The 17,897-nt window shown below is 35.5% G+C and overlaps 1 protein-coding gene across 5 annotated transcripts in view; it reads left to right on the top strand.

Annotated features, from left to right (window-relative positions):
- Nucleotides 1–17,897, top strand: part of LOC149421827 (phosphatase and actin regulator 1) — a 388,460-nt gene that overhangs the window by 204,439 nt on the left and 166,124 nt on the right. For all 5 annotated transcript variants that reach the window (XM_089634064.1, XM_089634066.1, XM_089634067.1 and 2 more), the window contains one exon: nucleotides 14,751–14,915. In XM_089634064.1, the coding sequence (XP_089490190.1) occupies nucleotides 14,751–14,915 (165 nt within the window). The remainder of the gene's footprint in view (nucleotides 1–14,750; nucleotides 14,916–17,897) is intronic.

The following is a 17,897-nucleotide window of genomic DNA, read 5'->3' on the forward strand; positions in this document are numbered from 1 at the left end:
TATCCGTATTTATTGTAGACCAAGTTATCGCCATATTTGTTATAACCCATTCCACAATTTGGATTTCGGTGATCTTCATAACATTTTACTGGTTCATCTAAATTTCAACCAAACACAAAAAAAAACAACCATCTAAATTAATCTAGTGCTTATTGAAGCTTGTTTTTTTTAAAATAACAAAATGGCGGCCTCTGATACACTCGCGGATTTTCGAGGAAAAAAGCGCTAGTTTATTGATTATAAAAAATAGAAGTTTTAATTGAAACAAAAAACTTTTATAAGACACTAGTTCTTTACGCTTTCAATAAATTGTATAAATTTAATTTAAATCCGTCCAGTTGTGGTCACCGACGTTGAAAACGTAGTCCAACAAATATGGCGATGACTATGGGATTATAGTCACATCAAATATCAAAATATCCGCTTCGTTTATACATATTGCAAGTAAACGTTCATCATGTGCGTCATTTTGCATGCTTAGTTCCTTTTTTTGACACGTTCGTAGGACGGTCGGGGTACGCGGCACCGTGATTCGACTTCGCGCGTATTTTTTGAAAGTGTAGACTGATTTCTTGCAATGATTTTATTAATTTTCTTATTATGTATTTATGTTTTCAAGTGAGTAGGGTAGGCTGTGATTATATGCATATATATAATGCACGCCTCCCACTGTAAAGCAGAAAATCTTTGTACAAAAAACAACAAAAACTCTCGAACGGTTGGCTTTACTTTCATGACATTTTTAGTATCCGGATTTTTGGGTCAACGCAATGATTTTCTGCTCGTAACGTCAATTCTATCGTAAGCTGTGGTGCTATTTATGACACATGATATCATGCTTCTTCTCTCAAGCGATAGGACAAGACTTTATTGTTTGTTCCATATTTATCAATTCATTGAAAAAAATAGTTGTTGTCGTGGCTGTTGTCATTTCTAGTAATTTGCAGCATATGGAGAATTATTGTGAATATTGTATCACAGGGAATATTTGATTTGACAGAGCCCCCGTGTTTTGGAAATCGTGGGATAATTTGCCCGTGGGAAATTACACAAGGAGAAGGTTTGCAGCCTCGAGATCATTTGAATGTGTGAGATAAATCTTAGATCAATTCCACAGAGGATAGGCTGGAGGCGGTAGTAATTTCTTAGGGAATCTAAAAGCAATCGGGTTACTAAATTATTGTTTTTGTTTACTTTCAACATATCCCTCGTTCAAATAAATATTCTTGGTAATACCCAAATTTATCTTCTTGAATTCAAATTCCTTCAAAAGCCAGCTCAAAAAATAACACAAGCCGGATAATGTCACTTATTTTATGAAGCCATAAAGAGGAGCGAAGTTTTAATTGTAAAATTAAGCGAGTTTATAGCTTTTTCCGGTTGTTTTCATTATTGTATCCATAGAGCTGTTCAATAAAAGGCGCTATTGGGTACTAATTAATATCTTGTCGAAACATGTTCCAATAGCGATAATTGGTGCGCACTGCGCGTAGAATGGATTTTGTAGTTTCCTGTCGGTCGGCGAACAGTCGCAGTCGGTTGTTCGAGCGTTGCGGACTGTGAGGCCAAATCGGACTAATCGGACGTAGAAAATGGAACCTATTTTTACACTTCCCACTTCTAAATATAATACATTAATGATTGTACTATTTAATGTCACGTATTCTGGCTATCCGGTCGCACCTTAAGTCACGATGTCACCCTCCCTTCCGCTGTTTACATAGATTCGCTTCCCCAATGCCTCATCCCGGACTTGAAATTTCCCTTCTTCAAATCTGAAAGATACTTGACTTGGAAAATGTCTCCTTAAGTTTTCTAACTGCTAACTCGTTGTGAAGTGTCCGGGCCTCGGTCCGCTGGCGAACTTCGTCCGGAGGCTCGCCAGCCTGAAAGTGGCCGCCCGACTCCCTAAACTTTAACAATCTCTCCCGGGAAGTAAGTAATAAATGTACCATAACACGTTTTCACGTCCAGCGCCATTAGAAATGTAGATTTATTTTACTGTGTGGCTGGTCTCTTTCTTGCCGAGTGAGCGTTCTCTTTGCGCAAAGCATGCCCCACGTCCCGACTGTATCGCCCGAAGACGATAAAAACTATGCTGATTTTTCGATTAGCCCTCCTGCGGAAGCGATGATTTTGGTAACAAACGTGTCGGTTTATCATAGGAATCTTTGCTCAACTTCAGATTGAAATGCATTTTATATATCCATTCCCTTTCCCAGTTCTGTACCTTTTAAATATGTTAAGTCAAATGAATACGGCTTTACTATAATAATCACATAGCCAGGTACCTGCGCACCACATTAACAAGTCAAGTGCTTACCCGTTTCTTGTCTAATCTAGAACATAAATGGCCTAATATATGGGACAATCAACACGTCTTTAATGGTACAAAAAGAGTGATAGAAAATGAAAATTTCATAGCTGGAAACTTGATATTGAACTTTTTCAATGAATTGTTAGATTTATCGAAGATTTTCTTCTCCTGTTAATTATTTTCCTCTTCATTGCTCATACTTAACCGTACTCACTTTTAAAACCTTTTTAAATAAATAATATTTTTTGTACATTTTATACTTTTAGATATTTTAACATTTTACTTTGAGTTGTTGAACTTTTACATTTTATGCTTGTCACTTAACACTTTTGTTTGAGTTTTTGTACTTTCACTATTCTTACTTTTGTTGATGGCAACGTTATGCCGTATATATGAAAAAATAAAATAAAATAAAATGAAATTATACCATCACTTAATTTCGGTTATGTAAGTCATAATACATTAAGCTTGTATCGGTATCGCACAATTGAATTGGTATCGTACAATTCTTGAACATATTCCGTTCAGAGAAGGTATCAGGTATGTATTTAAATAATGATCCCCTTTGGAAATGAGCTTCATCACAAATGAAATTGTTATGGCTGTAATTAGTATTTTAGGCATACTCCCTTTTCGGAACAATGGAAAATTGTATTAAAGTTGGTTGGCTACCATTAGGCTTATTTTAATCTTGACGGATTACGTCCGATGAAAACCGCTCGGATTAAAGTATTTAGAACAAAATAAAATGCATTTGTTGAAATTAAACATTTAAAAACTGGACTGGAATCACGTTCAGAAATTCTTTTTTGATGATGAAATGTAATGGGTATGGGAAAGTCTACTGCCTAAACCGTAAACCCTATCAAAACTTTGACAGCCACTTATAAAAGTTTTATTAAACTAAAGTGGCATTTAGTCGGAATAACGTGTTTTCCCTTTAAAAGTTAGCGTTCATTTTCACAAGCTTGCTTGCTATACATAGATATACTTATAGGTGATTTTCTGTTTTCCACGAACCGGCGTAACATTATATATCTATTTTCAGTGCGAAAACAAGCCGCTCAATTTCCGAATAATGACTTTGGATTGCCTGACACTACACAATAGATATGATAAGCCGCGCTGGGAGGAAACTGCCATCGACTTGATGGGCTACGTGCCTTTTCGATCACCGAGTAGCTGCCACCGTCATCGATGTTCTTATTATCATGTGTTTCTCTGGGCATAACCATGTTTTGCCTAGTATCCCGGATCGCCTTCTCGTCATACTTTTCGATCACCGAGTAGCTGCCACCGTCATCGATGTTCTTATTATCATGTGTTTCTCTAGGCACAACCATGTTTTGCCTAGTATCCCGGATCGCCTTCTCGTCATACTTTTCGATCACCGAGTAGCTGCCACCGTCATCGATGTTCTTATTATCATGTTTTTCTCTAGGCACAACCATGTTTTGCCTAGTATCCCGGATCGCCTTCTCGTCATACTTTTCGATCACCGAGTAGCTGCCACCGTCATCGATGTTCTTATTATCATGTGTTTCTCTGGGCACAACCATGTTTTGCCTAGTATCCCGGATCGCCTTCTCGTCATACTTTTCGATCACCGAGTAGCTGCCACCGTCATCGATGTTCTTATTATCATGTGTTTCTCTGGGCACAACCATGTTTTGCCTAGTATCCCGGATCGCCTTCTCGTCATACTTTTCGATCACCGAGTAGCTGCCACCTTCATCGATGTTCTTATTATCATGTGTTTCTCTAGGCACAACCATGTTTTGCCTAGTATCCCGGATCGCCTTCTCGTCATACTTTTCGATCACCGAGTAGCTGCCACCGTCATCGATGTTCTTATTATCATGTGTTTCTCTGGGCACAACCATGTTTTGCCTAGTATCCCGGATCGCCTTCTCGTCATACTTTTCGATCACCGAGTAGCTGCCACCGCCATCGATGTTCATATTATCATGTGTTTCTCTGGGCACAACCATGTTTTGCCTAGTATCCCGGATCGCCTTCTCGTCATACTTTTTTGTTATGAAGACTTCATTACTCACGCAATGGTATTCATTGCTTTTAATTGACAATCCACAGTCGTAATAATTATCCGATGCAGTTTAGAAAAAATAATTCCGTTCTTTTAAAGTTTGTGTATTTATCATTTCATAAATATGTCGTATTTATTCTCAGGTAATGGAAACGTGGAAACTAGGTCGGTCGCTTCTAATTTTAACCCTTTCATTTATTTACGTCTCTTTTGGAAATGAGGGCCCAGGTGAAAGTAAAACTTTACGTCCGTCACGTACTTTTTCCATCCTTAATATCCTTTATTATTCATGCCTCGTTTGTTATAACACACAATATATGTTTTTTACACAGACATATGAATATATAGACTAGCAATTAAAGATGAGGGGTAAAATCAACTGTTGAAGAACGAAGGGGGTAAAGCTGACTGTGATTCGTCAATAAATCAATCTGATTCTCGCATTATAATATCACCATTTAGTTCTTAAAGGTAAAATCTGCTTTTGAATGAATAGACATTTTTACATGGGAGCGCAAATTACTCGCCACGTTATGAACGAATTTGCGAAGTCCAAATTCGGCAAAATAAATTTATTCTATTTTCAGAGTCGAATATTTCGTTTACGTATTTAGTTAAGACACTTTTATAAATGTTCATAATTTACTTCCCAGCAACCAACCAGCTTTGTGTTTCGCGTCCATCGCGTGATAGTATATGTTTCTACAACTGATCCATATTATACGATGTGAATATGCTTATATATGGAATGTAATACGACAATTGGGTTTATTCTCTTTTTCACATCTATTTTTTCAAGTTTTCATACCACAAGCCACCATTTTACCGTGTTATTTCGTAAAATGAACCGATGATGCCTCGACCATAGTTCGCACAAGAATGATGACGTCACGTTTTCTAAATTCACTTGAGGCCATACGCGAGCCCAGCCGGCTCCAATGGAACCGGTATGGGGAGTGGGGAATAATACGCTTTTAATCACTTAGGGCAGGTCTACTAATATTCATATGTCTATGGTTTTTTAGATGCTGTTGAGTTTATTGGATGAAAAAAGTACGATACCAAAAATTTGTTTACTCACGTCATTGAACTACATTACAAAAAAATAACACATCTGCCCTGATCATGGACACTGCAATGCTGTCCGAAACGTTGGCTAAATAAGGAGTTAGCGCAACACTGCATAACACCCCAAAAACAAATAACAAAAATACTTTTGGCCGTGAAAATCTGAAATCATATTTTACATTACAAAAACATTTTTTCCTACCAACTTAATTTAAAAACTTAACACCAAATTTTTCAATAAAAAATTCAACTGTCAATGTTTTCCAAAATTTAAATGAACATTTTGAAACACTTTTACACCGAATATTCAACACGATTTTTGATGTTTTGAAGTGCTCCTCCACCTGCGTCTCTTATCGTGCCCTCGATTATCTCATTATCCCAAGAACTCGTTTAGTAATCCCTCATCATAATTACAATTGAGGCATTCCGATAATTCGATAACCGGCCAAATTATACGAGACTAAACCGTGTTCCGTCTCCGGCCAGTGAGATAATAAAAGCTGCACGAACACAAAAGGCCACTGGGGACTTTACGTTAAATTGCCAAAGTTGCAAACTCAAACTAACCACTGAGATAATTTTATTTAACGCAGAACACTGAATAGAAAGTATTAAAGTGTTAACGAAACAGATGAAATTATAAATAAATAATTTGGGGTTCGTTCCGAGGCGTACTTTTTGAAAGGGTCTCTGTTTGTTATTGTTTACCGCACTCCTATGAATATTTCAGGGTTGTTTTGAAGCAATATTTGTATTATTCTTTGTAAAGTTGGCTATATATTGGTTATGCCTTGTTTTCTCTATCACAACGTTTATGGTAGCTCTGCGTTGTGGTAAAACCTCATTAAAGGTATTTTTATTACTTTATAAAAGAACAGCGTTTATTTTAGGAAATGTCGTGTTTATTGATTTCCGTTGCAGACCAAGAGTTGACAGCATTTTCTGTCTTAATTTGAAAAAATTGGTTTAAAACTGTGGTAAGGCAAATACATTAACAAATATATGCTTTGGCATTATACCGTCCGAAATAAAATTAGTCTTCTACATTGAATTAATTTTGTCGTTTTCCTCATTTTGAATTTCTGGCCTTAGTCAATTATGTCAAACGTCAACAACTATCATCCGGATTGCAATCAAAGTCGTGTATTTATTATCACTATTGTGTTAGCGCTGATCGATTTAAATAAACAAAAAAATAAATGATTGATTAGTTCCAGTATTTGTCTCTTGGTTGGCAGTTAATGATGTAGCTTCGATAGATTCATTTATCATTGTATCATTGGCTTTTTCAATTAGTATAAATTGTCTGTACCTGTCTCATCAATCATTCAACCAATTCTGTCGAGATTTTGTTTTGTGGAATTTGCGTAAAATTGTCTTAATCTCATTTTACACAAACATGAATTATAATAAATCAGGAAATTATTGATATTTACAAATTTGTCAAAATTCTTAGAATTGATCGTTAAAATCTTTTGATTTTAAACTTCCGATTTAGTTGTCCGGGTTAAGTCTTCCCCAAAGGAAAAACTTAACCCTTCCACTCACTTTTCCACAAATGATCAGCTATGATCAACACTATGTAAGTGCATTATATAAGTAAAATAAATACAAAACAATACAAGAACAACAACACGTCAAATCACCAGATATCAAATGGGAAAAAAAATTCACCGTCTCCAGATATTTTCATATCAGAGGGTTCGGCTCGGTAGAACTTCTAACAGGGCCTATAAATCCTACTGATCCCTCAACATAAATATTTAAAAAATCTTTTGTTATCCTACATGTATTCAAAATGACCGACTTTTGCATCTTTATATATAAATTTTTTGATAGATCTAATACGCCTAAATTTTTAATTAGAGAGCTAGGTATAATGCCAGTAGCCGAAATAACGAATGGTAATATTTTTATAGTCTGAGAATGCCAAATTCTTTTTATTTCATTTCCTAAATCTGTGTATTTTCTTATTTTTTCACTAACAGATTTTTGAATATTACAGGAATTTGGAATAGCAACATCAATGATATAAGTTATTTTTTTAATTTTGTCATGTAAAACTATATCGGGTCTATTATGACTAATCGCTCGGTCTGTTAGTATAGTTTTATCATAATATATTTTATAAAATTCGTTTTCTAAAAATGAATTTGGTTCGTATTCATAATATGGTACTACATTACGGCAGTCAATCAAGTTATGTTTAATTACCAAATTTTGGTGAATTATTTTTAAAACTTGATTGTGCCTAAATGTATACTCGGACGGTGCTAATATAGAACATCCCGATATAATATGTTCTATAGTTTCCGGAAAAGCCAAACATTTTCTACACAAATCATCAATTTGATTTGTATCTTTGATTATATGCTTTCTATAATTTTTAGTATTAATGACTTTATCCTGAATTGCAAGCATAAATCCTTCTATTTCTGCGCTCAACTCTCCAATACTCAACCATTTGTTTGACTTAATTTTGTCAACATACGTTTGGTTGAGATAATTGAAGTGTTTTGCGTGTAAAATTTTATTTGACCAGGAATCTAATAATTCCTGGTTGGGATTTATAAAAATGTTGGCATTCTCATCGTATAAATTTAAAGGTGTAATATTTCTATCTGCCTTGCAAATTATTTTGTGCATTTCTGAGCTATGAGCTTTCCTATGGAAAAAAGTTCTTAGCATTTCTACCTGATTATGTTTCAAAGAAGTTATTTTGACTATACCTCTACCTCCTAAATTTCTAGGTAAATTAACTCGTTCTATAGCTGAATTTGGATGATGGCAATTAAACTTTGTTAGCGTAGTTCTAATTAATCTTTCTAAGTTATCTAAATCTGTATTAGACCATTTAATTATGCCAAATGAGTACGTTAATAGAGGTATTGCCCAAGTATTTATTGCTTTTACTAAATTTTTAGCAGATAGATTGCATTTTAAAATTTTCCTTATCCTAGTTTGAAATTTAATCCTAATATCATTTTTAATACTACTGTGGTCTAATCTATTTGATTGTGGGTATCCTAAATACTTATAAACCTCATCCCTTTTCATACTAGTAATTTGGAAATTTCTGAATATACTCTCGTCCCCATCTACAATTTTGCCTTTCTCTATATGGATTATTATTTATTTATTTATTTATTTATTTATTTGTTAATAATTATAATTTATTATAATTTTATTAGTGGCGCAGCGAGACACTCTTGACCCTAGGCACTAGCCTACACTAAAACCTAACCTAAACTAACCCAACCTGAATAATTGAAACAGAGGGCTTCTTTACTTTGACTAATATTATGCCTAATATCCAACCCATTTCGTGCTGGTTCTGTCTGAGGATAGGAAAAGATCCTTTAGAGTTTTAGGGGCATGAAACTGGCGAGAGTAATGATCGTGTTAGAAGCATCTTGATGTCCTAGGGTGTGCAATTCTATTTCCCGAGATGCCAATATGTTAAGGGATCTCAATGGGATTTAAAGGTAGGCTATCAAGATTCAAATAAAGCATTCAAAGTGGTCATCATGATTGGAAAAAGGCAGGATTAAAGTTATTGAAAATAATCGGAGAAGTTAAGAAGGTCGTCACATTTGAGGATCCGTGTTATTGTAAGGGACTACCTATATCTAAAGGTATCACAATGAAAATAGTCGGTAGATTTCTACTTCAAAAAATTATCTCAAACCAATGTCATACTGGCACCATAAAAATGTTTAAATTTGCGTGAAAACTTGTCAAGAATAAAATGAATGAATGGTAAAGAAAAAGAAAATGTTCAAAATAGAATTTAAAGATATTTTTATTGCATAAATTTCTTGATTGGCGACACTGATAAAATAAACCTTTTATGTGAAATTGATGACATGTATGTCAAGTTACTTGTATATTTATACTGACTGTATAATAGATTCTAGGAAGTAGGCCATTAGACGAGACTTAAATAAGTGTAGCAGATTGTTAATTACGAATGTAAATTACAGTAAATTGTAGGAAAATTAATTTAGAAATCCGTTGAAGGGAAATGCGGATGAATTATTGACTCAAGGAAAGATGATGGAATGGTGGGAATCTGATAGATTGCTGCAATGGTGTTTTTTTTTGCTTCGTCACTGATTGATTTATCTGCATAAAAGTCACTCCGTCTTCAATATCTTCGTGGCTTGGTAATGATTGAATAAATACGATGTCCACCTATTTTTGTTATACAATTTTATTCAAAGGATGCGTATAGCCATGCACCTAAGTAATAACAACTGTAAAAATAATAACAATATTGTTTCTGTTGTCGGAGCAATTTAGTTGTTAGTGAAAAATTACATAATTACAGCATCGGTGCAATGTTCTACGGCACATCCATTATCTTAAAGTGTTTAATAACTACGCATTACGAAAACAATTATATTAAACGTCTTGGAGGAGATGTTAATGTTTTTAAACGGCGCTATGTAAAATTGACATATTATGATTATTTTACGAATGAGGAGCTCCGAAAACAATGCAGGGCTGTTGTGAGCGTAATGAACAAGATTAAGATAGACAGTGAAAGGAGAATGTATGACGATCCAGGTTGATAGAAATTGGGAAACCCCAGAATGACATGGATCGGTGCTTAAATGCGGATGAAGCAAGCAGTGGGTGCATTTACAAAGTTGCATGGCATTCTATCCTTTTTGCCAACCCTGCGGAGAAATAATGTTTGCTTTGATTACAATGATTAGGTTCTCAGTAATCAAACTTAATCAGATAACGTTAAAATTAGTTTCTCAATCAAGCAATAAGTCATAATTGTTGTGTATTTATTGTCAGTACTTACTTAAACTTATATATATATATATATGGATCGTTCCTTCGTATGGGCATAATATCATATTGCATATTGCAACATACGCCCTTGCATCACGTTGCTTCATGAAATATTTATTATTTACTACTTCATCATAGAAGAGGTAGTAACTTATATCTCGGTGCATCTTGCCCACGCCCAACAATGAACGCGATGACTGTTGCATTCGCTGCAGTTTGCAACTACAAGCGGGTACTAACGACTGCAACGTGATTGGTTTTCCCAATTGGCAATCGGCGATGCGCATTAGGGATATTGGTTTGGGAAAAATGCAGCAGAGCCACAGAGAGTGAGTACTCTTATCGCTTGTTAAGGTCTGACTCGAATGCAGGGTTAGCTTTTGCATAATTAAGTTTATTAGCCTAATTGATGAATCTATAGGCGTATCGTCCAATATATGTTTCCCTAAGCGGGGGATTTTCATTTAATTTATACCAGTTAATTACAATATCTTATATATTAGAGTTGCTTTATGCATTACACCAAATAAGGACTGAAACCAATCAACTGAACAAAAAACACTATGTATTATATTTATAATTACTTTTATCCACACTACAAAATTTTAATAATATGTTAATTAAATCCTCAGCACGGAAGATCCCAGTGAGAATATCATTATATCTATTTGTTACAAACAATGTGATTATTAAACACGATTAATGTTACGATTGATTACATATATTTACTTATCTTAGACTGATTGGATGTTGACCCCACGAGAGTCTTAACTGCCCTCAGCCAGACTATGATTTCCACAATTGGGGTACAAGTGAGGATGGAGGGAGTGGGGAGGAGAAGGGGACAGCTGCAGGTTGGGGAGTAATAATGAAAATATATTGCCGATTTGTACGAAATATACCGACTACAATCACAGCCCTGTTATTATGTATATTATCACACATGTCACCAAAAGGATGCCTTTATTAATTTATAAATAAAATTTCTCGGTGCCTTTTACTCAATAATCCTTCTATACCCTTGAAGGGTTAACCCAAAAATGCAACTTAATAAACATCTGATGATTTACGCGAACTTTGCCTTTCTTTGTAGATAAATATTTCAGTTCAGTTCAGTGCCGATAAATCGGCGTTTATTGAAATATATTTTTTACGTTTTCATACAAAAAATGAGAACACAATGTTACATACTAATAATTGTGCAAAAGCGGGCGGTCCGTTTGATAGATTCCCCAATCTTAACAAACTGACTGCAATCTTTAGAGCACAGGCGTCAGGTAGGTATGCTGTCCTTGTTCTATCGGTATTACAGTGGAAGATGCTCTGAGGAACTAGCGTCATTGATCCCTTCGGCACCGGTGCGTAGTCGGGATACACGCCAAACGCGCGCCCAACATTTGTACACGGTTGACATTTGTCACATGAGAACGGGTCGCTTCTACGATTCGTTCTTAAGTTCAACAGCTCGGCGGTGGAACGAACTACCGGCCTCTGTGTTTCCTCCCTCCTACAACATGGGACTCTTCAAGACCCATGTACACTCCTTCCTCTCCACAAAAAGACCCTCCACACAGCATCCCCAAAGATGACATAGGCCCTGAGGGAAATTATTTTCTTCAGTCTACATTTTTAGACATATGTTTAATAAGACGACGGTTATAAAGTTAATATTATTTATATATTATGTTGACTGACTACACCTGACATTTGAAGAATAAGTGTTCGCATCCTGCTTGCTTTATGAATATGAATTATGACGGTATCTATGAAATATTTACTAGCCATTATGTACTGTATTTCAAATACCTTGATGACCGCATCAATGTATTATGTGACGAAAGACGTAATACAGAGTACAATATTATGAACCTCTTTCCTCGTTCCTCGTGCTCATTCAAGTCTAATGTATTTTCGAAACCACTTTCCGCATAAATATTTACACCCATTATATCGTAATTATTTAATTAAAACGGAATTATAAATTGAGTCGTAATTAATTTAGTGATTTGGTGTGATCACGATAACGTCTAAATAAAACCATTATTATAACAATTGTGTGTAAATCTATATCGTAATTCATATCCAGGAAATAGTGTTTCACAAACATAATGGGATAATGTTTTGTTCTCAGCGCCCAACGGAAGCCATCCATTGTAAACAGTAAACATAAAAATTATCTTCTCTTGTTCTAAATAAGTCGAAAAGATTTTATACTCTTAAAAATATCTTCGAGTAGTGAAAAAGTCTCCTTTGTTTATTTCATGAAATATGAAGAAGAAGACGAAGCGTGTAAATGCAAACATTCCGTCGACGTTTCCAATTTATACTGCTGGTTTCCTCTCGGTAAACGAATGAATAATGGCTGCCTGTTGATAGTGGAGCTCGGGGCTAAGTGATATAAATTTGTCCAGATTAAAAATCGTCGTGAGTATTTATTGCCCTCAACATGAAAGCTTTATTTTTTTACATGAGGATTTGATTTCGCCGTTTGATTCGATATTGTTGTTGTTTACAGTTTTATCTGTTGTTGTGCATAATCTAATCATTATTTTAATCTGAGATATTCAACTTTAAATTCGTATTCTTATGTAAAAATATATATTTTTTAATTATATAATGTTGTTCCCGAAAAGAGTTTAACTAAACTCATTGGTAATAATGTATTATAAATATTATTGTTATTATTTTGTAATATATTATCTCTTAAATAAAAATAAAATCGAATTGATTGCTAGGATTATTTCCACAAAATGCGATGGACATCACGATGATTATTTAGATGACTACAGTATTCTGTTTTTGAGTCCAATGCTCAGTTTAAATGGTTGAAATGTTTAATTGTGATTTATTACAAGGGAAAATGTTTCCAGTATTAAGCTAATCTATTGAAGTGAATTTCTCAATTTTATGTGTTACTAGTTTTATCTAATTTTCAAATTCTGGTTCTGGACAGTGGACTTCGTTTCATTAAAACCAAAAAGGGTCTTTGTCATCGAGTGTCTCCAAATCGCCGTACAGCTTACAATAAAACTTGCTATCTAAAGTTTAACTAATAAATCTTCCGCAAGTAAGAAGTTGGATATATTTTAATAATAATTGTCTTTTCTAATTCTCCATTTCGTTGTTTCTCTAACCAACCTTCTCCCATCCGACTGTTGTTCACTTTGAACAAGAGCCGTAAAACTTAGCAGGAAGTAAAACCATTATTAAGGTGTTTTATAAGACTCTTAACTTTGATACTGCTTAAACGTCAAGTGTGTAAAAGCGGCGTTTATATCCTCAGTTTTATCGGAGCCTGCTCTCCCTTTAGAGATGGGATTCATCTCTCCATGATTGTGTTAGATAAATTATTAATGTTTGTTTTTTGTTTGTGTTCTACCCCGCCTTGAGAATGTCCTCAACCCCACCCATACCACTATTTATACATGGTACTGTGTTGTAGGTGCCCCTCCTTTGATAGGCCAGGGGTTGATGCGGGGGGTGGGGGAGGAAGTTTAGGGTAAGAGTGCCAGGACACGGAGCCCCGGCGTGGCGTGACATAACTATAAGATGAAGGAAGAAAGAATCACATACGTGCGCAACATTTTTATTTCAGGGTTGATAGTATTTCTTTAAATAATCTTTTACTGAGAAACGTACTGTGATGCAAGTGCAAACACTAGTTAAATTTTGGTAGCGTAGTATTAAGCATTTCTTACAAAATTCGAGTTAGAACGGGAAAGAGTTTTAGGCTCCGTAAGAAGCGTTCAAAAAGAAGAAGAAGATCCTTTGAAAGGAAGTAAAGCAAACACGAATGTTAGAGGAAGCGCGCTTATATAAAAAAAAACGATTATAATTAATAGGCATATTCAAAATTATTTAATAAAACTCGACTTATTTCAAATAAAGCGAACATCTCTCGACAAATCTCCTAAGTAGCATTTAAAAAAAAAATTGAAATTTTTCATACCTACAACATGTTAAATAACAGAACCAGATATGTTTTTATAAATTTCGGAGCATACGTTGCGAATTTTTTCCATCGAGGGAATTTCAGATAATTACTTGCTCTGCAAATGTATAGAGATTATCTTCATATTTTTTAAGCGTTTTAAAATTAGAGTGTTCTAGAGAAATATGTTCTAAATTCAGAATGTGGGGTCTGAAACAGGCTCTGTAATATGTGTAATATTATTAAGGTTTATTTGGGTATCGTCCTATAAAAGCGTCTCACAGTTAGTCCTGGACCTCTAATTCGGTGTACCTACATTGCAATTTAGGACTCAATTTTACCATAATTTTATCTAGCTTACGGCTCGATTGAAGTTGTCTATTTAGATCCATTAATATTTTGGTTCCCTGTCATATCGTTTCGATTCCATGGATTTGTATAATTTCTTATGTTTTTGATTTCGGATCTGTATATCTCTTTTTGTCACGAGAAAAACTAACCTTTGCTGCCCTAACGTATTTCCAAATGTTTCTCGTCTCCCCAAAAGTAACCGGTTTCGTTTGTTTGTTGTTCCCCAGCCAAGAAACAAAATGGCGCTGCCCTGCGTACCAACAGCCTGGGCCCGGGCGCACGCACGCCGCCGCTGGAGAGGAAGTCCCGCTTCTCCGCGCTAGGAAGACTATTCAAACCCTGGAAATGGAAGAGAAAAAAGAAATCCGACAAGTTCGAGGCAGCCTCCAGATGTGAGTATTCTAATTGATAAGATGTTTTTTTTCAAATGATATTGGACATCACGATATTGCACCTACTGATTTATCATGCTTTAGATTATGTTTTAACTCGACCGTTTTGCATTTCGTCTTGTCTGTAAATTTGTTTGTACCTTCCGTTTCGGTTCAAGATGGTGGCCGTTTTAACGGTTCAGCAAAGATTATTTGTCCAAATATAAAATCGTCTTGTGTATTTAGACTTTCTTACTCGCATTTTTTCAATACTTTAGTACTTATCTGCCTGAAGCAAGTTTGAAAAAATCAATCAGTAAAAAAAAGTTTTTTTTTTTTGGTTTGGAATATGATTGAACTTCCTTCCCAGATACCGTAGTCAACCGCGCTACTGACCTTGCCAGATGCCGATCGATATGTCTGAATTTGTGTACGTGATTGACACCAAATTGATAGAATGCACTAGAAGCGACAACGAGTCTACCGAGTTTCAGCTCGATTGGATAACGGGAAGTGGGAAGTTTCCGTTTCCAAGATTTGAATTCATTCACTATCGAAAACAAAAGTGAAATTCAAATAGATGTCTTTAAAAAGAATTATCATTGAAATAGTTCCGCACGACTTCCCCACTCCCCTCCGCTTACAAGAAACCGGCGACTCTCGGAGGCGGGCCCTATCTCTGCATCATTAGCGTATTGAGCCTAAGACACATTACGTTTGGCCTTTGCAGATTATATGTTGAGGTGTACCACAACGCTTTAATCTTCCTCAGGAGAGGGGATTAGATCAATTAGGGAACTGCCGCGGAATATCATATATTTGTATGGGATCCTTCACCTTGAAAGAACAGCGCATGATCACGGCGCTTCGTAAATTGTTCTGACCTCCTCTCCTGCGACATAATTGTCAAATTTCGCCTCGCTAGCAGATCACGGCGTATCATCCTCGCTACGCCCACACTTATAACACATCATCTTTCAGCTGTGACAGGTCTCTATGGGATTGTATGGCGAGCAATATGGTTTTATCTAAAACGCTTTGATGCGTATAGCGTAATGTGTCGCCACCCTTATTGTTCTGCGTTGGGCTAGCGGAAATTCACGTATGGCCGGCCGCGTCTTACTCGTGTGATGAGTTACAGTAAAGACAACCAGTCCTGGTGAAATACGAAAATATGTATGTAAAGTACCTACCTAAATTGTAAGTCTGATACAATACACAAATTGGTAATATTTAAATTGAAGTAATATTATATTTTTTAAGGATGGATACGTGTATCTTTTTCCCTTTTTCTCTTCTATTTTTAAGGAGGCCTTCCTCCCTGCCTTGTTGCACGAACCGCCACTGCATCATAACAATAACCGATGACCTATTTTCATTTAGAAAAGTGTACGTAAGGTTATGCTTTTAAAATTCAACATCTTTTTTTCGGCATAGTCCAGTGGTAACGCATTGGACTGCCATTCCGAAGGTCGCGGGTTCGAACCCGGCGTGCGCAAATAAATTTTATTTGATTAATTTGTGTTATTTCACAATTAATTAATTAAAATAATATATAGTATATTTGCGGCACGTTCCAGAGTGGAAGATACTACCAGTATCGCCCTGGTGTAAGACCACCATTCAGAATTGAAACGTTGCTCCAAATGGCTTTAGCCGTGTTTAGTGACTAGATCTGAATAGCCAGGTACTTCCCCACCTTCCTCTTTCCCTTCCCCACTTACCTTCAGCCTCACAACATCCCCCAATTGGGGATGCCATAGTCTCACTGGCTCCAGACGGGAGCAGTTGGGACTCTTGTGAGGTATTCACTATTAAAAAAAAATCCAAAGAAAAGCTTACTCATCGCGACGATTTTATAGTTTAACCATTAAAATGTAACCTAGTCGAGAACACATTATCGGGTCTGTCTGCTCATATAGAAACATTGAGAGTTGCATTAGAGAGCGAATACCCCACGGGGCGATCTTTAATATCCTCTGTGATCTTAGGGTTTTTGCAAAGCCTTACGGTTCTTATTTATATCTTTTTTGACAGCGATGTGGCTCTTTTTACACGTTTCGAGTAAAAATAAGAAAAACGTACTTTGATCGATAAATTTTAACGTGTCTGTTTAAAACACCGACATTGTAATCAAAGTTACGAAATACTTAAATAAAGAATCTTTAAAGCAGCTCTCTGTTAAAATCGTGTAAATAATGTACGTATGAAAAGCACTAACCATCACTAATTATGTATTAAATTAACCCCTGTACTGGTATTGAAAGTATGATATGTTTTTGTAAGGCTAATTCCGATGTTTTTACAATTAAAATGCTCGAGAATAAATAAATAATATTTGTTGTTAGAGATCATTTCAATAATTCAATGTTTATTTTGATCTAAAATGATGAATTCGTTCGATTGAATAGTGTTCTTTATTCTTCGTATTTTTCTTCTTTATTTTTTCAAAACGGCTTCCACTTTTCTTCGATGATAGGAAATATATTCGCAGGAATTGAACACTTTTTATATGCCTCTCGAGGATTCTTTGTCGAGTTGTAAAATTGAAGTTTTTCTGTTTTTCTTCGTCTTTATTCCGATCGTCCACCTGAGCGCAATGCCGCCTACCTTCTGTATCTCGTATGTGATTTCTATCCAAAGGGGTCGATAAATAATATTCTTACGTAGGACCTGCATAACCTGGTTATGGCCTTATGGGTATCTGATAGTCTTTCTAACTTCATTGTACTGTAGTTTGTTCATTGAAATTATGTTTACCTAAAGTGTCTGCCCGGAGCCCTTAAATAAAATGGTATTAGCTTTGTTTATCCATTCCAGTGTTCAAATTTTATCGACGTCTTCGTTTAAAAATGTCTACGTTAATCCCTCTTGTGTATTTCGGAGAATGTGTTTTGTATGGGTATAAGTTTGAAAACGGTTTTTGCTCTAGCGAATCGATACAAAAGTTGAGGCCACTCTATTTTTAAATTGTTTTTTCCTAACAGTAAAAAACAAAACCTA

Source organism: Hesperophylax consimilis, chromosome 8 (genome assembly GCF_061612785.1).
Source record: "Hesperophylax consimilis isolate HC1 chromosome 8, BYU_Hcon_1.0, whole genome shotgun sequence".
Classification (NCBI taxonomy): Eukaryota; Metazoa; Arthropoda; class Insecta; order Trichoptera; family Limnephilidae; genus Hesperophylax; species Hesperophylax consimilis.